Source organism: Tamandua tetradactyla, chromosome 2 (genome assembly GCF_023851605.1).
Source record: "Tamandua tetradactyla isolate mTamTet1 chromosome 2, mTamTet1.pri, whole genome shotgun sequence".
NCBI lineage: Eukaryota > Metazoa > Chordata > Mammalia > Pilosa > Myrmecophagidae > Tamandua > Tamandua tetradactyla.
Window position 1 is genome coordinate 204,493,273 of NC_135328.1, and position 22,690 is coordinate 204,515,962.

The window sequence follows — 22,690 nt, forward strand, 5'->3', positions numbered from 1 at the left end:
CAGTTTCTGGCCTATTTGTATCACACTCTGTATGTTGGAAAATAGATAATTTCTTTCTTCATATGGTGCTTTGGGTCCAAAACATTTTCATTTAATACTAGCAGCCATTGTTTTTTTGAGCACTGACTATATACTCTATGCCCTTAAGTTCAGCCTCCCATTTCATCTTCACAGCAATTGCTATAAGGTAGATATCATCCTTCCCATTTTACAGATGGGGAAACTGAGGCCCAGAAAGGAAAAGTGGCCATCCAGAATTCACATAAGCAGATATCAGAAAAGCCAGAATTTAAATCAAATCCTGTGTCTGTACCAATCTTGCCAGAACCTGTGCAGGAAGCAGAGCCGAGAGAAGTCCCATTTTACAATTGAGAAACAGGCTCAGAGTGATCAGGAAGCTGGACTAGGTCACACAGCTGTCATGTGTGCAGGCCTGGTCACTGTACTCGCTGTTCGCCCAGGTTCCTTTGTACTGCACTGTCCGAGTCTTTTCTTCTTTAGACCAAATGGTTCCAGTTCCCGTAATTGCTCTTCACAGGATAGAGTTCTCTGCCCAGGCCTCATCCCAGTCCTCCCTAGATGTCATGGTCCATGACTTGCTGGAACCCAGAACTGAACAAACGCCAACCCTACCATAGCATAATTAGGAAATGTAATGATGCCAGGACCTCCTTTGCTCTGCACACACAGCCTCAATGAATGCACCCAAAGATCAGGTTTCCTCCTTTGGTATCTCCAGGCCCAGCTGTCAAGACTGCTGGGGGTCCAGCCTCCTGCTGCCCCTGCTTTCAGTGAGTCCTCTTGAGTGGGAGATGCCCTCCCCAGTTCCCTGCAGGTAGAACTGAGCCCACACCTGCTGGCCCCCAGGTGGGGCGGCTGCTGACCACAACTTCCTTTCCAGCCCAGACACCCCCGCCCCCCCTGGCCGCTGTGGTGGCCGCGGTGACACCAGGTGAGACTGGAAGCCTCGCCGGGCCCAGCCGGTACTAGAAAAGTGCCTGGATGGAGGGGAAGGATGGATGAGGGCAAGACGGCCGGACTCAGCCACAGGCCTGCCCTCCTCCCCTCCTTCATCTCCCCTGGGCCAGGGTGTGGCTTGCATGCATGTGGCATGCCCACCGTCTGTGGGGTCTGTGAATGAGGTCTAAGGGTTGGGTGAGGCCACGGTCCTGTGTCCCATGTGTGTCTGGATGCGTGTTTACTGTGTGCTCTTCGCCTGTGCCATGTCCTCCAGAAGTCAAGTGGCCTAGCACAGAGCACCAAAGCCTGCTTGCAGCCACGTGGCGCCTGTGCCCTCCCTCGGACCTCCCACCAAGCTCCTGCCTGCTGCCTCTGACTCCCCCCGGCCCCCACCATGCCCCAGTTCTCAAGGTCTGCACGTCTGTCTCTCCCCCCACCACAGTGCCCCCGCCCTCAGGGAGGGTCTGCACCAAAGCTGAGTTCGCCTGCCACAGTCACAACGAGTGTGTGGCCCTGGAGTATCGCTGTGACCGGCGGCCTGACTGCAGGGACATGTCTGATGAGCTCAATTGTGGTGAGGGGCTGTCTGGGTCACAGGTGGTCTGCAGGTTCCAGGGCAGGGCCAGGGGTCCATCGGGGGGCAGAGGGTTTGTGCAGGCAGAGGGGCATAGAAGGGTGATCACGGGGTCAGAGCTGCAGTGGCGGTGGGTTGGGTTCATGAATAAAACAGGAGGAGTGGTCCTTGGGGTCCAGGGTGGTCCTGGGGAGTGTGGAGGGCGAGGGGTGAGGGGCCCACCCTAGCTGCCGGCTCAGAGCAGGCTCTGTCCACAGAGGAACCAGTCCCGGAGGTCAGTTCCGTGCCCCCCATTCTGGTGGAGACACCCCCTCCTCCACCCCAGCCGGAGGCAGCCATCACGCAGCGGCCCCCAGGCCTCCCCGTCCCCAGGCCGCCGCGCCCCGACGAAGGCAGGCCCGTGCCCTGTGGGCCCCACGAGGCCGCGTGCCACAGCGGGCACTGCATCCCCAAGGACTACCTGTGCGACGGGCAGGAGGACTGTAAGGACGGCAGTGACGAGCTGGACTGTGGTGCGGCCCGGGCTGGCCCCGGGGGGCGGGGGCCGGGCTGGGGAGCCGGCCGGGCTGGGGGCGGGGGGCTGACCCCCACCTGGCCCCCCCAGGCCCCCCCGCGCCCTGTGAGCCCAATGAGTTCCCCTGCGGAAGCGGGTCCTGCGCCCTCAAGCTGTGGCGCTGCGACGGCGACTTCGACTGTGACGACCGCACCGACGAGGCTGACTGCCGTGAGTGTCCCCCGGCCCCGGGCCTGGAGCTTTCTCTCCCGCTCCGACCTGAGCCGCAAGGGCTCCCGCCTCTGAGCTGGCCCTGCCCTGCGGCCACACTGCCTGTGGTTAATGTCCCTTGGTTTCTTTGCTTTATTTCTGTTCCCATTACACTTCTTAATGCTCACGCGGGGGTCAGACCCACGGCTGAGAGGGCGTGATTGGCTAGGGGGCCTTGGTGATGGGGTCCTGGATTTACGTGTGGGCCGAAGCGTTGCCCTCATGGTAGAGCTGGTCCTGAGTTATTTGTTCATCCGTCTGCCCAGCCACCCTCCGTCTGTCCATCTGGGCTCTATCCAGCATCCTCTCTCCCTCCCATCCATCTGGCCACCTATCCCACTATCCAACAATCTATCTGTTGTTCGTCTGTCCAGCTGTCCATCCATCCATCCATCCATCCATCCATCCATCCATCCATCCAACATCCTTCTTCTCTCAGATCCATCTTTTCTACCCACCCATCTGCCCATCCCTTGTCTGTCTGCCCAGCAATTTATCCATCTACCCATCTGTCCAACATCCTTCTTCTCTCTCATCCATCTGTCCACCCACCCATGTGTTAAGGCTGACAGTTGAATAGGTGAGGGGTGGTGAAGAGGCCAGAGGCCATCTCAGGAAGCACCCTGTGTGTCCTGTCGTGGGGTGAAAGCTGGGGCCTGCCAGGCCAAGCTGGAGGATAATCTCCAAGCCATTTCTCTTTGATCCTGGATCGCATCCCTGAGTGCTGACATTTTTGCTCTCAGGGCCAGCTCTCCTCTTCACCTTCCCTCGCCCTTCCCGCTCCCGTAATAAATGCTGGGGAAAGGCAGCATCGTACCAGGGACTGGCAGAGTCTGACAAGGCCCTGCCTGTGCTCTAAGCCTGACCGATTGCCTGACCCCTGGGGAGGGAGAAAGTAATTGAGGCTTCAGCTGAAAAACCCTTTTGGGAGAAAAATAGGAGGGCCGAGTCCTTGTTGAGTGCCAAGGGGCCTTGGGGCCTCCTTAGGGTGCCAGGAACGGAAGCCCTGAGAGGCATCAGGAGATGGCTCCTTCATGTCCTCCATTAGGTCCATACCTGTGGATGTGTGGCCTCTGCTACTGCACCATTCTGCCTTCTGTCCCTGTCTGTGTGTCTCTCTCAAGCTCGGTCTGTCCGATGGAGAGCACTGTGTGTCATCCAGAAACGGTGCTCCGTTGGAGCCCAGCCTGGAGCCAGTCCTCCCCCTGGCCTCTGGTCAGCTGATTGTGGCTGCTCTCAGGTCAGGTGCCATCCCCAGGCCAGCCAGTGGGGCCCATGGTGGCAGGGCCTGTGGTTCAGAGCATTGAGCCCTGCCAGCCCCTGGCAAGGCCGTTCCAGGAGAGAGAACCAAGTCAGGTGTTCCCAGTGTCCAAGGGCACTGGCTGCTTGGTCTGTGCCTTTGATGGACAGCTTGTCCCTGTGTGCAGCCTAGTGCTTCTGTGACTCTGTGAAGGCAGCTGAGTGTGCACGAGGCTGAGTGGCGCTGTGGCTGTGATTGTTACAAGACAGATGTAGCCCTGTCTGAGGAGTGGAGTGGAGTGGAGTGGCTGGTGGGGCGGGGTATGGTGATGGGTTTTTGACAGCAGACTTGGGGCTGTGCCATCGCTGAGTGTGAGGTGTGGATGATGTTGTGGCAGCAGCATAGCATGTGGGCAAGAGCAGGTGACCCTGGGGACACCTGGAGGAGGTGAATTGAGTGGGCTGCTGGGGGAAGGTGAGGAAAGGGGGTCCTGAGAGCGGTGCCCCTGTGCCCACTCCTGGCTCTGTCCCCAGCCGCCAAGCGGCCAGAGGATGTGTGCGGGCCCACTCAATTCCGCTGTGTCTCCACCAACACATGCATCCCGGCCAGCTTCCACTGTGACGAGGAGAGCGACTGTCCCGACCGCAGTGACGAGTTTGGCTGCAGTGAGTGGACAGCTGGGGGACGGGATGAAATCTGGACCCTGGGTGCTTCTCTCCACAGCCTCAGGCCTAGCTTCTCACACCCCTCACGTCTCCCCAGTGCCCCCCCAGGTGGTGACCCCACCCCAGGAGTTGATCCAGGCTTCCCGGGGGCAGACGGTGACCTTCACCTGCGTGGCCATCGGCGTGCCCACTCCCATCATCAACTGGAGGCTCAACTGGGGCCACATCCCCTCTCACCCCAGGTGCAGGCTCTGGCCCGGGCCGGGGGTGGGACCGCAGAGAAGTGTGAGTCGATGGCCCGGACCTGACCCCACCTTGTCACTGTGCCCACCCAGAGTGACAGTGACCAGTGTGGGTGGCCGTGGCACACTGACCATCCGCGACGTGAAGGAGGCGGACCAGGGGGCCTACACGTGCGAGGCCATGAACGCGCGGGGCATGGTGTTCAGCATTCCCGACGGTGTCCTGGAGCTCATCCCTCAGCGAGGTACGGGCGGGGACGGGGGGCCCCTGGCAGCGGGGAGCAGGGAGGGCCTGCCCACCAGTGGCCAGCTATCGTCTACTCCCACCCAACAGGCCCCTGCCCCGATGGGCACTTCTACCTGGAGGACAGCGCCTCCTGTCTGCCCTGCTTCTGCTTTGGGGTCACCAGCGTGTGCCAGAGCAGCCGCCGCTTCCGGGACCAGATCCAACTGCGCTTTGACCAGCCCGGTGACTTCAAGGGTGCGCAGAGAGCCGGGTGGCCGGGCAGGCGGGCGCGCTGGTGGGAGAGAGGCGGGCACTAGTCTCACCCCCTCCCGGTGGGCTTAGAGAGAGGCCGTATGTGCTGGGCAAATGAGGTCCAGGTTGGGGGAGAAACCCTGTGCCCTGTAAGAAAAGCATTTCAGGGGAAAGCAAACATTTTTAGGAAAAACCAAACCCACACTTGATATTTGTCCACTTCAGGTTACAAAGAGCATGGACTCTGGAGCCAGATTCCTGGTCCAGATCTGGCTGTGACAATTAATGCCCATGTGCCCCTGGCTACGTCACTTACTGTCTTGCATCTCAGCTTTCTCGTCTGTAAAGTGGGAATAAAGTAATAACTACCTCCTAGGTTGTCAGTACTTAGAGAGTTAATGTGTGAGCACCGCTCAGTCTAGGGCTTGGTTTATGGAAGCATCCAGTAAGTGTCCACCAGTGTCACCGTCACGATCGTCCTATTCTGAGAGATGGAGAAATGCCAGTATCCCCAGAGAGTTAGAGCACGGGCTTGGCTGTCTCTGTCGCCTAGGTCTGACCTCTGGCTGCACCACTCACTGTTCCTGTGACTTTGGGCAGATCTCTTGGCCTTTCTGAGCCTCCGTTTTTACAAACGTGGAAGTAGGCTGTTGGACACAGTTCTGCTGGCTCTGGGAGCTGGAATGGCAGGGTAGCCATGCCTGCGGGCCCGGGGGTCGAACGGACGGGGCTCCCGCTCTGGCTCTGTGATTTACCAGCTGACGCCAGGCAGCCCTCCTCTCTCGGAGCCTTCACTGCCTTTCTCACAGGACAGCAGTGCATGCACGGGATGCTTAGTTTCCTCCCAAAGTTGTCCCCAGTGTATGTGGAACGCCGATGGTCATGGCACTGTCTATTGAACGCTCAGTCTGCACAGTGAAGGTGACATACTGTCACTGAATGACCAGCAATCCTTGTGAGGTCAGGGCTGTTGTCATTATTTTGCTATGAGAACCCTGAGGCTCCAAGAGGTTGTGGGGCTTTCCTGGGATCCTACAGCTGCTTTAACACTGAGCTGGAGTCCAGGCCTGCGTGCCACGGTGGATGGTCAGTGCGAGCGGGCAGGGATTCCAGGAAGAGAAGGTGCCCTGTGCATAAGCAGTGACCAGGAAGGAGGGCGTCTGAGAACCTCGGAGGGAGGGAGGCCAAGGAAGATACTGGACTTGAGGACTGTCCGTGGTCAATTTGCAGAAGAGGGGCTGGATTCCTTCTCCATGGCAATAAGACATTCAGGACCAAAAAGGGAAACTCTTGGCAGACAGAGGTAGACTTGGTGTCAGGAAAGACTTATTGAGAGTCAAAACTGTCCAGAGTTGGGAGGGACTGCTTTAGAGGTGATGAGCTCCCCGGCCCTATGTACTGCGTGTCCAGTGCAGTAGCCCTTAGCTGTGCAAGGCTGTGAAAGTTGAAATTAACTAATTTAGTTCTTCAGTCATGCTAGACACATTTCACGTGCTCAGCCACCACAGGTGGCTATAGAACATCTCCATCATTACAGAAAGTTTTCTCGGGTGGTGCTGCCTTAGAGATCTGGGAGGATACTGTAGAGGTAATTTTTTTCTTTTTTGCATGGGCAGGCCCCGGAAATTGAACCCAGGTCTCGGGCATGGCAGGCGAGAACTCTGCCTGCTGAGCCACCGTGGCCTGCCCTGTAGAGGGAATCTGTGTGTGTGTTGGGCTAGGTGATTTATTAAAACAAGAGTCACAATGAAAGCTAACTACTTTACGAAAGCTGCCTTTGTGCTATACTCTGTTAAGCATTTTACGTTCATTTTATCTTCATAATAACCCCATGAGGCACATCACTATCACCCCCATTTTACAGAAAGGGAAACTGAGGCCTTTGCCCATGCTTGCACATCTGGAGGGTGGAGGAGTCACGACTTGGGCACTCACTGTGGCTCCAGCCTCTGCCCTTCAGCCCCGTGTAGCTCTCTGCTGCCCCCACGGCCTCTTCATGCCCTCACAGTTCATGACTCCGTTAGCAAACAAAATGCCCTGAGAAGTCCTGCTGCAGAGAATCCGCTTGACTTTTCTTTGACCTGTGATTCCCAAAGGGTTCCCAGCCACCAGTCCACAGTTTCCCCAGAGCATGCTTTGGGAGGAAAAAAACAAACAAAAAAAAACCTTGGCTTTTACTCACCTTCAGGAAGGAGGTCCAGAGTTCTCTGTAAATCAGATTTCCCCCAGAGCTTTCTCATCTTGCTGGGTCGCCACCCATCAAGGTGGGTGTCATGGCCTGTCACGGGACCTGCCCGGCCCTCACCGCCCCTCTTGCCACCCCCAGGCGTGAACGTGACGATGCCTGCACAGCCCGGCACGCCGCCCCTCTCCTCCACCCAGCTGCAGATTGACGTGGCTCTGCAGGAGTTCCAGCTGGTCGACCTGTCCCGCCGCTTTCTCATCCACGACTCCTTCTGGGCTCTGCCCCAGCAGTTCCTGGGCAACAAGGTGAGGGGCTGGATGGGGGAAGGGCTGAGTCCCTCACCACATGCCCAGAACCTGCCTGGGCCTTACTCCCTCGGAAGCTAGAACGGGCAGCAGGGCAGACTCAGCTCTGGGGGAAAGGTACTGGCATGCCCCAGCACAGCCCTTTGAGAGCAGTGGCTTGTTCATTCAGAGCGGGGTCTCTGCCTGCCACTCTCGGTGGAGAGAATGCTGAATGAACCTTCTCAAGTATCACTTCCTCCAGAAAGCCCTCCCTGATCTTTCTCCCACACCTGGGCTGGGCTCAGTACCCTGCCTCTGGCGGCCTCAGGCACCTGTTGCACCACATTATCATACTCCCCCCAGCAGACTGGGCACCCCAAATGCAGAGCCTGAGTCTCATTCACTTCTTCATCTCTGTGCCCAGCTCAGTGTTAAGCCTGCAGTGAGCTTCAGTAGCAAGTGGGCAAGGAGGCAGAGGAAGGAGGAGTACAGGGGCATCAAGTGTGCTCCCAGCTGCTCTGCCCTGACCCACCCTGCTTGGCCAGGTGGACTCCTATGGTGGCTCCCTGCGCTACAAGGTGCGCTATGAGCTGGCACGTGGCACGCTGGAGCCGGTGCAGCGGCCAGACGTGGTCCTTGTGGGTGCAGGATATCGCCTGCTTTCTCGAGGCCACACACCTACCCAAGCCGGCGCCCTGAATCAGCGCCAAGTCCAGTTCTCTGAGGTGGGTGGTACCTGAGCCCTCAGGACTGGGGGGTGGAGGAAGGGTTGCCATAGACTGGGTGGGTGCTGACCTGGGACTTTTCCACCTTCGTCCACGCCTAGGAGCACTGGGTCCATGAGTCTGGCCGGCCGGTGCAGCGGGCAGAGATGCTGCAGGTGCTGCAGAGCCTGGAGGCCGTGCTCATCCAGACAGTGTACAATGCCAAGATGGCCAGCGTGGGGCTGAGTGACATCACCATGGATACCACCGTCACCCACGCCACCGGCCACGGCCGTGCCCACAGCGTGGAGGAGTGCAGGTGCCTGACCTGGCACGTCTGGGGAACGCAGAGACCCTGGCCAGGGTGGGGAAAAACAGCAAGGCCTCGTGGTCCCTGCAGCCACTCTCTCGGTTCTGCCCCTGCAGATGCCCGATCGGCTATTCTGGCTTGTCCTGCGAGAGCTGTGAGGCCCACTTCACCCGGGTGCCAGGTGGGCCCTACCTGGGCACCTGCTCTGGCTGCAACTGCAATGGCCATGCCAGCTCCTGTGACCCTGTGTATGGCCACTGCCTGGTGAGTAGTGCCAGCTGGCACTTGAGCACCAGATGGTGGCACATGGCAGGGACTGTGTGGGAGGCACAAGCTGGGGCTCCCTTGTGTCCACAAGCTTCTAGAATGACTGCAGTGGCTGCCAAGCTGGCATGATCTCTGCATACATTGACAGGGTATTATGTCCCGAACAAGGGAGGTGAAGATTGTATATTCTTCCACACTGGTTAGACCAGTCCTGGAAGGCACCATGTTAAGCATGGCCTGTAGGAGGGCAGACCTGGGGGAAAGGGCCTAGAAATCACAGCTTATTTGTGAGGTATGTTAGAGAGAGCTGGGATCGTGAGCTAAAGAAGAAAAGTCTCAAGCAGGGCAGAACTGTCATCTTCAGATCTCTTGAGAGCTGTCACGGTTATAAGGAACAGATGCAGAGGGCAGAAGCTGCCAGTGGGTGCAGATTGGCAGAGGGAGGCAGTTTTAGGTCAGTATAACGCAGGCATCTGGAACTATCTCTGGGACACGCTGCCCTGTGAGGTGGTGAGTCCCTGTCATCACTGAGAAGATACAGCCGGATGCTCCCCTGCCTGGAAAGTGGTGGTATAATTCCAGCAAGATGGGGAAGGCTAAACCACAACAGCTTCCAGGGCCCACCCCAGAGCCTGTCCTCTCGTCTGTCGGGGACTGGGAGACTGCTCTGTAAAACCTGAGCTGTTCCCTTCCCCTGCTTCCAGAATTGCCAGCACAACACAGAGGGGCCACAGTGCAACAAATGCAAGGCCGGCTTCTTTGGGGATGCTACAAAGGCCACGGCCACTGCCTGCCGGCCCTGTCCTTGCCCGTACATCGACGCCTCCCGCAGGTCAGACCCAGCTCAAGATAGGGTGGCTCTGGTTGGGGAGGTGGGGGGGCAGCGCAGTGGGCTGGGGTCATACTCTGGGCAAGGGAGGGGGAGACCTGGGTTCAAATCCCTACCTGTTCACTGAGTTCTCTGACCTTTAACCTCGCTGGGCCTCAATTTCCTCTTCTATATAATGGGCCCCTCTGTGTTCAATTTCCTCTTCTATATAATGGGCCGCTCTGCCCTCCAAGGGTTGTTTTGAGGCTACAGAATAAGGGTAAGTGGGCATGGAGGTGACATCATGCCTCATCGCATACTGTGCCAACGGGGGCCACAGGTGTTTCCCAGAGTGGGAGTGTAGGGCCTGGCCTGGACCCCAGCTGTGCCCCATGCCCTGCCCACCTGATGCCCGCAGGTTCTCAGACACTTGCTTCCTGGACACAGATGGCCAAGCCACGTGTGACGCGTGTGCCCCAGGCTACATTGGGCGCCGCTGTGAGAGGTGAGGAAGAGCCAGTGGGGCCTGGGGGAAGGAAGCGCAGCTGGGTGGGGGCCAGGAAGGGCTACTCATGCTACTCTCCCCCACAGCTGTGCCCCTGGATATGAGGGCAACCCCATCCAGCCGAACGGAAAGTGCAGGCCCATCAGTGAGTACAGCGGCCACCATCCGGGTGGGTCCACCTGCCCTAGCCCCAAATCCTGGAGCCCAGCCCGACCCCATGATCTTTGGGACACCCCACCCCAAACTGTCATCCTTTTCCCACCTGCCCTGCCAACACCTACTCTGTGCCTCAGACCAGCAGCTGGTGCGCTGTGACGAGCGAGGCAGCATGGGAACCTCCGGGGAGGCCTGTCGCTGTAAGGTAAGCATTTTGCCCCCACCCCACCCCAGGGCCACAGCTGGCAGAGAGGGAGGAGGCGCCGTCCCCGGAGAGGTGGTCTGGCATCAGGGAAAGCACCAGTTGGAGGACAGATGACCTACGTTCAAGGCCCAGATCCTTTGCCAGTCATTCTTTGTGCACCCGTCGTATCTGCGCTGCATCTTTGCTTTCATCATAGTTTAAACCTCAGGTCAATGCAGCGATGGAGGAATCAGTATCTCAGAGGCTCTGAGAAGGGAAATCACGTGCATCCAGTCAGTGGGAGAATCAGCTGACAGTGGAAGAAAGTATTGGGCAGATTGGGAGTCAGACCATCTTGATCTTAAATCCTAGTGTGGATTAGCTAATGAATGACCTTGTGCAAGTTATTTCACAGTCCTGAGCCTCAGTGTCTTATCTGAAGCACAGAGATAGTGTGTACTCTCAACATACTTAAGGGAGTTAAATAAGGTGATGGTTGTATAGCAACCAGCACAGTACGTGAAATGCTCCATAAATCGTAGCAGCAATTTTTACAAAGTTGCTATCTATATTTGAAATCTAAGTTTATCTGTGAGCATCCTGGCAGCCAAAGAGAAAAGGGGCCTAAGTGCACATGAACTGGGAACGATTATTCAGATGGGACGCCTCAGAAGTGTGGCCTCTCCCAGGCCTTGGGTTCCCATCTAGAATGTGGGCAGACTGGGCTGAAAGCTCCGGGCAGTCCCTCCCGCAGCCCATCCTGCAGCTCCCAGCTCTGTGCCTGCAGAACAACGTGGTGGGGCGCCAGTGCAATGAGTGTGCCAACGGCTCCTTCCACCTGAGTACCCGCAACCCCGATGGCTGCCTCAAGTGCTTCTGCATGGGTGTCAGCCGCCAGTGCACCAGCTCCACCTGGAGCCGCTCCCAGGTACCTGCGTCATCAGGCGGGGTGGGTAGGCGGGACTGCTGAGTCTGGTTCTGGAAGGTGACAGATGCCTGGCCCAGGCCCTAGACGTGGCCCCCATCCCAACCCCCTCTCCCCCTTCCAGGTGCATGGGGCCTCTGAGGAGCCCACAGAGTTCAGCCTGACCAATGCTGCAGGCACCCACAGCACCAGTGAGGGCATCTCGTCACCTGCGCCTGGGGAGCTGCTGTTCTCCTCCTTTCACAGCCTCCTGCCTGGACCCTACTTCTGGAGCCTCCCCCCACGCTTCCGCGGTGACAAGGTGAGCAAGGGGGGGGGGAGGAGAAAGGGTGGGGCATCCACGCAGCGGGAACAGTACAGGCAAGAGGCCGGGAAACAGGAGCGTCGGGGTGGTTTGGAGGAGAGTGAGGCATGCGTGGACGCAGTGGCTGGAGCCGTGGCAGGGCCTGGCTGTGGGCCCAGCTGAGCCTGTCCGCTCGGTGTCCCAGGTGACCTCCTATGGGGGAGAGCTGCGCTTCACTGTGACCCAGAGGCCCCGGCCTGGCTCCGCGCCCCTGCACGGGCAGCCGCTGGTGGTGCTGCAAGGCAACGGGATCGTCCTGGAGCATCATGCCTCCCACGAGCCCAGCCCTGGCCAGCCCCACGCCTTCACTGTGCCTTTCTGGGAGGTGAGCAGCACGGTCCTAGGAGCCATTCCCGGGCAGGGGCGGGCCCAGGCTCCCCTCCCGCGGGTGTGCCGAGACTAGACTCTCAGGGGTCGCGGCACATGTGTCCTTCCTTGGCAGCAAGCGTGGCAGCGGCCTGATGGGCAGCCGGCCACGCGGGAGCACCTGCTGATGGCGCTGGCTGGCATCGATACCCTCCTGATCCAGGCGTCCTACACCCAGCAGCCAGCCGAGAGCAGGTGCCTGCGGTCGGGGCAGGAAGGCAGAACGGAGCTCAGCTGGAGGACCCGGGCTTAGGGGTGGTGCACTGGGGTGAAGCCAGAAGGCCAGCTCTGCCACCTACAGACTTGGGGCCTTGTTGTGCCTCAGTTTCTCTGTCTATAAAGTGGGGATGATAATGCCCTCATCACAGGGCTTGTCTTAGGCAAGCAGAGCGTGAGGTACATGCGATTCATGTGGGGGATGCTCTTCAGGAGACCTGGAAGGGAAGGGGGAAGCAAAAGGGGAGGTGGCTGAGTCTAGCTTCAGCCCGATCCCACAGGCTGCTCTGGAGTATGAATTGCCCACAGAGTTGTCCTGCCAAGGGGCTTTGGGTAGGGCAGGCCACGGTGGCTCAGCAGGCAAGAATGCTTGCCTGTCATGCCAGAGGACCCGGGTTCGATTCCTGGTGCCTGCCCATGTAAAAAAAAAAAAAAAAAAGAGTAAAAGAAAAAGGGGCTTTGGGTCACCCCGGAGAGCAGGTGGTAGAGCCCTTCTGGAGAAGGAAGAGCGATTTTCCAAGGCAGCTTCAGGTGTGGGCAGTTAGCCACAGCACTTGCAGTGGCTGGGGGTGGACAGGCCCCAGCAGCATCCGGGACAGGGCTGTCGGGAGGACTAGTGAGATCAGCCACACAAAGGACTCCAGGGTCGCCTGCCTAGCTCAGGGCGAGCGCTCACTCATCGTGGGCCTTGTCACGCCCAGGATCTCTGGCATCAGCATGGACGTGGCTGTGCCTGAGGACACCGGCCAGGACCCTGCGTTGCAAGTGGAGCAGTGTACCTGTCCCCCTGGGTACCGTGGCCCATCCTGCCAGGTGAGCCCTGGGTCCTGGTCAGCTCCCTCGATGCTGCTCCCTAGCTCCTCCTCCCCTGGCCCACCCTAGTCCTGGCCACCCTGGGCCCCCTGCCAGGGACTGGCCCTGCTGGGGAAGCTCCTCCCACTGCCGTCTTCCTGCCCCCAGGACTGTGACACAGGTTACACACGCACGCCCAGCGGCCTCTACCTGGGCACTTGCGAACGCTGCAGCTGCCATGGCCACACGGAGGTCTGCGAGCCCGAGACAGGTGCCTGCCAGGTGAGGCCCGCCCTGCCTCTTCCCTACCCCGAGAGCTGGAGCCTTCAGCGGCCCTGCAGTCACCCACGCTCTGCTCCTTCAGGGCTGCCAGCACCACACCGAGGGCCCTCGGTGCGAGCAGTGCCAGCCGGGATACTACGGGGACGCCCAGCAGGGGACGCCGCAGGACTGCCAGCCGTGCCCGTGCCATGGAACCCCTGCTTCTGGCCAGTGCGTCCAGCCCCTGCCTTTTCCTGTCCTCCCCTGAGATGGCCACTGCCCCCTAGTTGAATCCTGGCCTTCCAGCTTCGGCAGTGTGTCACCTTGGCTAAGATACGCGTTACTCTCTGAGCCTCGACTTCCTCATTTGTGAAATGGGCTAATGACGTGGCCATGTCACTTCCTCGAATGGGAGTTGAGCAAGATATTGCCCATGGGGCTCCGAGCTCAGAGTCCGGCTCTTGGAAACTCTTCGCGTGCCCTGCTCTGCCTCCCCCTTCTGTCCTGGTGCTGAAGGGATGGGAGAAGGAGGCACAGCTGACCTTCTCACCTGGAATTTGTCTTCGTACTTTCAGGGCTTCCCACACTTGCTTTCTGGACACAGATGGCCACCCCACCTGTGACGCGTGCTCCCCAGGCCACAGCGGGCGTCACTGTGAGAGGTGAGGGGGTGGCAGGGAGGTGGTCCTCAGGCCGGATCCAGCAGGGATACTCCGCTCCCCTCCTTGGGAGCTTAAACCCAAGCCTAGGCTGGCCTTCGAAGCCCTCAGCAGCCCCCTGCCCCAGCCAGCCCAGAATCTTCTCACAAATCACTCGTTTCTGCTGAAGGCCCTGCATTCGAGACCCGGTCTTGCTACTAACACATGGCTGTGTGGCTTTGGGCACGTCCCTTCTCTTCGCCCACTGTTTTCCCACCTGTAAAACGGATGAGGGGAGCTGCTGGGATTTTCCTAGCTCTGACATCCTCAGGCCCCAGCACAGACCCGGGTTTGCAGTCAGCTGTCCAGGGCGCTGTGCTCCTGCCCTCTGTTCCTCACTCATGTGCTTTCTCTCTCTGCAGGTGTGCCCCCGGTTACTATGGCAACCCCAGCCAGGGCCAGCCGTGCCGAAGTGAGTAGGGTTGGGGAGGCCACTGGGGTGAAGTTAGGAAAGCCTTGGCTCTCTTTGGCTGTGTCTCTGAGCTTGTGCTTCCTCATCTGTAGAGATGGGGATAGTAATAGGACCCAGCTCAGAGGGCTGTGGTGAAAGTGTGACATGCCTCACATGTGGTAGGCTCCCAGAGATAAGCTCTCCCTCTCTCAGTGGTGAGTTGGATGCCTAGAGGATGAGAATAGGGGTGCTGGTGGCAGGTTTGGGACTCCAGTTGTGGCTTCTGTCCATTGCAGGAGATGGCCAGATGCCAGAGCCGATTGGCTGTGGCTGTGACCCCCAGGGCAGCGTCAGCAGTCAGTGTGATGCAGCCGGCCAGTGCCAGTGCAAGGTCAGTCCAAGCCCTGCCCTCTGTGAGCCCCTGGATGGCAGTCACAGGGCCACCCGGCCGTCCTTCTCGCCAAGCCCAGGGTCCTCCTGGTGGGAGGTCAGGCCACTTCTGATGGGAGCTGGGGCCTGAGCCTGGGGTGGGCAGGGGCCACTCCCCATAGCCCCTATGTACATCCCTCCCTTTATCCTCCACAGGCCCAGGTGGAAGGCCTCACCTGCAGCCGCTGCCGGCCCCACCACTTCCACCTGAGTGCCGGTAACCCTGACGGCTGCCTGCCCTGCTTCTGTATGGGTGTCACCCAGCAGTGCGCCAGCTCCTCCTACAGCCGCCACCTGGTGAGAGCCTGCGGCCTGCTGCTGGCTTGCCCTGGTCGTCATCAGGGCAAGTCAGGAGTGCGGCCCCAGAGGGATCCCCTGTGGGACACCTGAAGGCATTGCCTGTTACCCATCTCCTTGCCCCCATCACTGTCCATCCAAGCACGTCCCAGCGACTACCCTGACACTCCCTAGGACCCCTCTTGCTCATCTCAGCACTGAGCCCGGAGCCTCCCATCCCCCCCCCCATGCCCTCCTCTGCCCCCATCCCTCGCCAAGGTGCCTACCCCAGAGCCCACGTTGACACCGATCCTCCCTCTGCTGCCAGATTTCCACCCACTTTGCCCCTGGGGATTTCCAAGGCTTTGCCCTGGTGAACCCGCAGCGTAACAGCCGCCTGACGGGAGGCTTCACCGTGGAGCCCGTTTCCGAGGGTGCCCAGCTCTCTTTTGGCAACTTTGCCCACCTCGGCCACGAGTCCTTCTACTGGCAGCTGCCGGAGATGTACCAAGGAGACAAGGTGTGACACGCAGCTCAGGCTGGCAGACCCTCCCTGAGTGCCAGCTCTCAGCCAGGCCCCCGCTGAGCATGAGGTCAGGGGCAGCTCAGCCACAGGCAGCTTAGAGTAGTCTTGGCCAGAAGGCTCGCATCTGCCGTGGCTGGGCCAAGTGTATAGTGTTCGGGGCCAGCTAGACTGCCTCAGTCGCAGCTCTGCACTTACCAGCTGGGCTGTTAACAAACCTCAGCTCCAGGATGGGTGGGAAGAGCTGGGATCGTGACTGGCCCATCGTAAGTGCTCAGTCATGAGTACTTATTAGCGTTCATGCAGTTACATCAACACGCGGCAGGTCCCAAGCGAGGCCCTGAAACGCAAGGAAAAATGCGACCGTGTCGGCTACATTCATCTGCTTGCTCAAAATTCCCTGGTCTGTGCTCTGTGCTTGGTGTGAACCGTTGTACTGATTATTAGCATAGGTCATATTAACCGAGCACTTATTATGTGCTAGACACTGTTCTAAGCAGTTTGGCATGCCATAAATCACAGCCCGTTGAGCCAGGTACTGCTGCTGCCCTGTTTTATGATGGAGGAAGCTGGCAAAGAGAGGGCAGCTAATAGGCAGCAGTAGGCAGCAAAGCTGGGACTCAAACCCAGGTCAGAGGTTGCCCTTATATATACTACACTTGTCAGAAGCGAACATATCTCTGCTCCCCAAAACTCGTGACAGAGCGGGAATGTAATGGTGATGGGGGCAGGGTCTTAGGGACAGCTGAAGCCGCGTGGTGATGTCCAGGGAAAATGGGTCTTGATATAGGAGTTCCCTGCTGCTTGAGGCCAGGGCCAGCAGGTGGGTCCCTGGGTCAGAGTTCCAGTTAGGTCAGGGACACATGAAGGTTTGCTCTGGGGCTGTTCCTCAGACCCAAGCATCTCAAGACTCTTCCCGGGCTGGCTACCTTCTGGTCTCTTCTCCCTTCTCGATTCCTTCTCTCCTGGCCTCCCCACTGCCCTGTGCCCTCAGTTCTCAGATCTTTCTCTCTGATACCCTCCCCTGGCATATCCCTGCACCCCACAGAGGGAGGCATATTTTGCACGGATGCGCCGGGCTCACCAGGTAGGCTCGTGGTCTGAATGGTGTGAAGTTGGCGTGACGTGGGCATGGTGTGTTTTTGGACACCCTCAACCCTGTGTGTGACAATGCCCAGTGCCCGAGGCCTCTGCACGAGCCTGGGTAGTGACCGATGGCCCCCACAGGGCACTGCTGTGTCCAAGCCCTGTGATGCCAGGAGGGGCGCGTCCTGCTGTGTGGTCTGGTCCTGGTGCCAGCTGTCTATGGCAAGAGTGATGACAAGGCTGTAGTTGGTTTCCAACCTTGTACACTAGGTGACCCCAGCACCGCCTCCCAGGCAGCCTCCATTAACCCTCTCTGCACGTCCCTCCATCCCACCCCACCCCACCCCACCCCGTGCAGCCTGGGATTAACTCCTTTGTGCCAGCGGGAAAGAGGATCATGCATCTGGGTCCCTAATTGCTGTGGGCCTCTTTGGCCATCATATCCATGGGTGGAGGACACTGCCCATGGCTCCAGCTCTGGGGCCATGGAAGGTCTGAGCTGCCCTGTGTCCTCCATCCCATCAGAACCGCACGTCCCTCTCAGAGGCACAGTTGCGGGCAGTTGTGGCAACCGGGAGGAGCCCAGGGCCCCCAGAGGGCAGGGGCTGGGCCCAGCGGACGTCACAGGTAACAGAGGGCCTGGCCTGGCCAGGCCGCGTCTGGGCCCCCAGGGAGGAGGCAGAGAGCTTAGTCAGAGCAGGAGGCCCAACCTCCTGGGCCGTTTCCCTCCAGGCCAGCCCCAGCCCCAGCCTCTGCCTGGTCCACTCGAGTGTTGCCTTTGGGAAACACCCCCAGGTCCTAAATGGCAGAGGCTGGTGCCGCAGGCTACTGTGGACAGAAGCCCAAGAGCCCAGGAAGCCTCGCCGTCCCTCACCATACATGCCGCTGGGGCTGCCTCCAGTTGCTCTGGCCTTAGCTGGACGGAGCTGTCTCTGCCGCTTCTTGTCCACACCCTCTGTATGGGCTTCTCCCCGCCTGTCATGGCCTGTGGTCAGCTGAGCCCCTCCCAGGACAACCCCCCAGTCTCGTGAGGAGCAGGAGGGCAGTGGGTTTAGGGCCAGGGTGTCAGGCATTGGCAGTTACCGGGGCTGGGGCAGGGCCCGCGGGAAGCCTCACCCGTGTCCTTGCTGTCTTTTCTCTACCCCTTCCTTCTGTCCTTCCTCTCCTGGTCCCCCAGGTGGATGAGGCCCAGAGGCGGATGGATACCGAGATTTGGCAGCTCCTTGCCAGCTTCGCTGCCCGCCCCCAGCCCCCTCCCCCCCACCCCCAGCCTGCAGCTGCTCTGCCAGTGGCTCCACCTTCCTCCTCCTCCTCCTCCTCCTTCTCTTTTCCCTCCTCAGCTTCTCGGTCTTCCCTTGCAGGCTCTCAGGTACGTGCCCAGGCACCCACTGAGGGACCCCACCCACTGTGCTTTCTAGACTTGAGTCATTTCTGAACCAACTTCGTAATTTTTGCTATTTCCGCACTCTACCTGGATGATTATTTGCTTTAACTTTTCCTTTGAATCAATCACTAGTTATACATTTTTAAAGACACATTTAAAAAATCTTTGTTGATGGGTCACATAAATCATCTTGGGATCCACAAGAGGGACACATCAGATGTGAGACACTGGCCCAGGCCACGCCCAGACAAGGGGATCTGGTCATCCATAGGGCAGGGCTCAGGACTGGCTGGCGGGGTGGGGTGGGGAGGGTGAGATGGGGTGTATCCCTCTGTCTGGCTCCTGGGTCTTCCTCCAGCATCTCCCCACCCCTGTCAGGACCTTCTCTGCCCTCTTGGTCCCCTACCTACTCCCCTCAGCTCTCACCTCCTGTCCTTCCGTCCTAGTTTTCTCTCTCCTATGAAGGCTTCTCTCTGCTTCCTGAAAACCTCTCTTATTGGCAGCTGCCCCGGGCCTTCCTGGGGAACAAGGTAACAGGGAGTTGGTGGGGGTGCTGGGGTGTCATAGACTCCAAATATACCAGAGAACTCCTCGTTAAAGTCCCTTAAGACACAGATGGGTAGACTGAGGCCCAGATTAGAGAACAGATTTGCCCTGGCTTCTACATTTAGGACAAGGGAGAGCCGAGAAGGGAGAGCCAGCCCTGCTCTTACCCTCCAGCCAGGCACTGGCACTAGACAGAGCAGTTGTCTCTCCTGGGAGGGTTTTCCCAGCACCTCTTATCTGGACTCCCTGTACCTGGATCACTGGCCCAGCTCTTGGCATTGCACTCATTCATTCATTCATTGATTTACTCATCCAAGAAGCATTAATTAAAACCATAGTGTGCTGTCACAAGGCCCCCCCACCAGCTATAGTCTGATTATCATTCCTATCATTAGCATTTATTATTGGCATTGATGTTAATATTAGTATTGGTATTGATGTTGTCAGCATCTTGTTCCCAAAATAATGTAGAGTGGCTCTTAAGAATACACATAATATGCTATAAAACGGCGTTCAGAGAAGTAGACAGGATAGGGGTAAAGGGGGATGAAGGTGGGAAAGAGCAGCCAAAGCCAAGGATGAAGCTGGGAACAGGGATGAGTTATCAAGTACTGAGCCGTGCACAGGGTCCCTTGCAGAGTGCAGTTCATGCCCTGGTGTTATGTAATCCTCACGATACCCTGCAAGGCAGGTTTTGGTTTTACTCCCATTTCCATTCAGACTGGCCCCGGGCTGTCCAGGCAATAAATGGCAGAGCTGGAAACTGACCCCTGCAGGCTACAGTCTGCTTGCTCCCTTAGCCCCTCTTCTGGATGTACGCGTAACTCACTGTGAAAGTTGGCCCTGGACATGGCTTTGAGCTTCCTGGATCCAAAGCAAACAAGAAACTAGTTGTTTCACAGTTTGGATTTTGCCATTGAATTCCTCACCATGCCCTGAGCTTGTGGAGGACACCTCTGGGCCCCCTGGAGCTGCATGTGGTCAGTAAGCACTTAGCAAAGGTTCACCGACTGGGTGAACACATGAATGAGCAAATGGGGTAGGCACAGCGGTGATGTAGATCTGAGTATCTGCCATGTGGCAGAGGAGAGAAAGTAAAGTCTGGCGGGGCAGAGCCAGGGCCTTGGCTGCCTGTGTGGTAGCAGCTTGCAGCAAGCTTAACGACTCCTCTGCCATCCTGAGCAACAGAAAACCCAAGTTCAACTGCTTTGTCTGCAGCAAAAAAACACAATGGCTCATGTAACTATGAAGTCCAAGGATCTGGGTATCAGGCATGGCTAGATCCAGGGGCTTGTTAGGACCTTATCTTGATTGGCACCATTCTCTGACTTTTCATGCTGTGTGTGGGCTTACCATCTGAGTAGAAAAGTGTGTTTCACTGTCCTGGTAGAAATAGCAGAGCTCTTGATTCAGTCCCCTTGGGAGAGCTGGTTCACAAGTCCATCCCTTCAAGAAAGGGAGAGAGAGAGAGTAGTTGAACATGCAGATTGCCAGGCCAGGGTCCTGTCCCCATTATAGGGAAGGGGCAGGGCCCTCAAGCCACATGGCCTGCATGGACTGCAGGAGTCCTTTCAAGGAAACGCGGGCTGCTCCTTGTAGAAAGCCAGGGTGTGCGGTGGATTCTGAGCATACAAACCCCCCTGCCCAGGGGGGAGGCCTCTGCGGGCCCACCCTCAGCCCTACCCCCCACGACTGAGAACCTCTGAGCTTTCCACGCCTTCCCCCACGATGGTTGCTGCTATTACCCCTGTCTCATTTATGGGAAATTCCTTAAAATGAACGAAGACTTGGAGCTTGTTTCCTGAGACCAGGGGGGAATGGAGAGCCTCCCCAAAGAAACAGAAAAGAAGCTGCTTAGGATCACCACTGGCATGTCTGCAGCTGTGGAGGAACTCAGTGATGTCCTGTTTCCTAGGCAACCACAGCCTCTGCATACCTGCCTCTCGTGGGGTGGGGAGGGCCGCAAGGTGCACAAGCCTGGCGCAGCCCCGCCCCACTTGCTTATATGGGGACACACCCCCCCAAGGAGGGCAGAGGCAGGATGGGACTCCCGGGCTTGCCTCTTTCAGGTGGCGGCGTACGGCGGGAAGCTGCGCTATACCCTCTCCTACACAGGCGGGGCGCAGGGCAGTCCCCTCTCTGACCCTGACATCCAGATCACGGTGAGCACGTGGCTCCACGCCGGCTGGGCAGAGGGGATGGTGGGTCCCGGGGGCACCCTCAGCCCTTCTGTCATTTCTGTCCGGCGCCGGGTAGGCCTGACATGGGCTGGGGAGTTAGGCCCCAGCCTGACGCCTTTGGGCCCAGAGTTTGGGAGATGGGAACAATGGGAGGCTGGGTGTGATGGAGAGGCCCAGACGGGGGGAGGACTCTGCTGTCCCCCTGAGCCCCCAGTTCCCCTCTCCCAATCCCACCAGGGTAACAACATCATGCTGGTGGCCACCCAGCCGGCACCGCGCAGCCCTGAGAGGCAGAGCTATGAGATCATCTTCCGAGAGGTGAGGGGTACGCGGCCGCACCCCTCTGCCCCTACCCGCCCCCCCCCCCCCCGATTGGGAGCCCAGCTCTGACCCCTGCCACCCTCGCTGGTGTCTGGAAGGCAGGACGTGGGGAGCAGGGAGCTGCAGGAGTGACACCCAAAGCCCGGCACCCCCGCTCATGCTTGCGTCCCCCCCGCCCCAGGAATTCTGGCGCCGGTCCGACGGGCAGCCGGCCACGCGCGAGCACCTGCTCATGGCCCTGGCTGACCTGGACGAGCTCCTGATCCGGGCCACGTTCTCCTCGGTGCCGCTGGCGGCCAGCATCAGTGCCGTCAGCCTGGAGGTGGCCCAGCCCGGACCCTTGGACGGGCCCCGGGCCCTCGAGGTGGAGGAGTGCCGCTGTCCACCGGGCTACGTCGGCTTGTCCTGCCAGGTGAGTGGGTGGCCGACCCAGTGCCTCTGCTCTGGCCCGCTGCGTCAGAAGCTGCCCAACTGCATTTCCATGGCCAGTGACCAGTGTCACAGCTCTGACAACCGCCTGTGCTCTGTATTCTCATTTGTCCCTCGCAGCAGCTCTGAGATATGTGTAATTATCCCCTTTTAATAGATAAGGAAATGGAGGCACTAAGGGGCACATGACTTACCGAGGACACTCAGCCTATGGGGCAAAAACTAGTTTGAACCTGGGGCTTATTGACCCGAAAGCCCCCTGTGTCCGTAGCTGCTGGGCAGCACTGCCTCGGCGCATACCCTCTGGAGGATGAGACCCAGCTTGTGCCCTCAGCGTGCCCACCTGAGACAAGGGGGCAGTACAGAAACACGACGTAGCCCAGCCCCAAGCAGCATGTTCAGTGGAGGGGGCCGGGCTCTAAGCAGGAGGGCAGAACAAGTGGAGGCTCAGAAGGGGGCTCATGTGGGCACACAGCCTGCGAGGCAGCAGGGTCTCCCCTGCCAAGTTGGGGAGCCCCCTACTTTGTAAGGCCTGGAGCAAGGCTTCATTCAGGAGTGGATGGGAAGCCACTAAGGGAGGACTGTGCTTGTAGCTGGGCCCAGGAAAACTCATCCAGTGATGGTACGATGGATGGGGCTGGGGGAGCAGGAGGGAAGGGTCCTGTCTGGAGGGAAGCATCGGCCAGCGCCTGCAGGGCTCCGCTGGAGACCCTGAACGCTGCCAGGTCACGAAGGGTCCCAGGGCCAAGTAGGGTCACCACTGAATTCCCAGGCACCCAGCGTACGTTTGATGGGTGACTAGAGCTGAGGGAAGGAGGAATCATGCAGGAAGGAGGGATGGCAGGGTGTGGCCAGGCTGAAGTGCCAGGTGGACATCTGGGCGGTCAGGTGTGGGCTCAGCAGCTTCTGCCCTTGGGGCCTGCTCAGTGGGATATCCCCATCCATGTGTTGTACATCTGTGCGTCTTTTCTGAGACCCTGAGAATTTCAAATCCAGTTATATGAATTTCGTGTTATAAAACGTAAAGCATCCCAAAACATCACCCTCGGGGAAAGCAAAATCCTTGGTGCACATTTTCTGCAGTAAAGCAAAACAAACTTCTAAACATCTCTTTGAAATGTTGGAGGGAAGGCCTGGAGAGATTCCAACTAAAGGGGAGCAAATAGAAATTAGTTGCTTTCAGAACCCATTATTACTCA

The 22,690-nt window shown here is 58.5% G+C and overlaps 1 protein-coding gene across 5 annotated transcripts in view; it reads left to right on the forward strand.

Annotated features, from left to right (window-relative positions):
* HSPG2 (heparan sulfate proteoglycan 2) overlaps positions 1-22,690 on the forward strand; it is a 98,087-nt gene that overhangs the window by 40,340 nt on the left and 35,057 nt on the right. For 2 of the 5 annotated variants that reach the window (XM_077150930.1, XM_077150932.1), the window contains exons 8-38: positions 902-952; positions 1,403-1,534; positions 1,792-2,046; positions 2,139-2,258; positions 4,071-4,202; positions 4,300-4,444; positions 4,538-4,689; positions 4,779-4,925; positions 7,249-7,412; positions 7,937-8,116; positions 8,218-8,414; positions 8,522-8,669; positions 9,377-9,504; positions 9,899-9,985; positions 10,072-10,130; positions 10,279-10,346; positions 11,113-11,253; positions 11,375-11,551; positions 11,739-11,918; positions 12,036-12,154; positions 12,877-12,988; positions 13,136-13,249; positions 13,332-13,459; positions 13,804-13,890; positions 14,289-14,338; positions 14,614-14,708; positions 14,903-15,043; positions 15,351-15,542; positions 20,631-20,723; positions 20,979-21,059; positions 21,244-21,474. In XM_077150930.1, coding sequence (XP_077007045.1) covers positions 902-952; positions 1,403-1,534; positions 1,792-2,046; positions 2,139-2,258; positions 4,071-4,202; positions 4,300-4,444; positions 4,538-4,689; positions 4,779-4,925; positions 7,249-7,412; positions 7,937-8,116; positions 8,218-8,414; positions 8,522-8,669; positions 9,377-9,504; positions 9,899-9,985; positions 10,072-10,130; positions 10,279-10,346; positions 11,113-11,253; positions 11,375-11,551; positions 11,739-11,918; positions 12,036-12,154; positions 12,877-12,988; positions 13,136-13,249; positions 13,332-13,459; positions 13,804-13,890; positions 14,289-14,338; positions 14,614-14,708; positions 14,903-15,043; positions 15,351-15,542; positions 20,631-20,723; positions 20,979-21,059; positions 21,244-21,474 — 4,106 coding nt within the window. The remainder of the gene's footprint in view (positions 1-901; positions 953-1,402; positions 1,535-1,791; positions 2,047-2,138; positions 2,259-4,070; positions 4,203-4,299; positions 4,445-4,537; positions 4,690-4,778; positions 4,926-7,248; positions 7,413-7,936; positions 8,117-8,217; positions 8,415-8,521; positions 8,670-9,376; positions 9,505-9,898; positions 9,986-10,071; positions 10,131-10,278; positions 10,347-11,112; positions 11,254-11,374; positions 11,552-11,738; positions 11,919-12,035; positions 12,155-12,876; positions 12,989-13,135; positions 13,250-13,331; positions 13,460-13,803; positions 13,891-14,288; positions 14,339-14,613; positions 14,709-14,902; positions 15,044-15,350; positions 15,543-20,630; positions 20,724-20,978; positions 21,060-21,243; positions 21,475-22,690) is intronic. The other 3 variants (XM_077150933.1, XM_077150935.1, XM_077150931.1) reach the window with 2 other exon arrangements.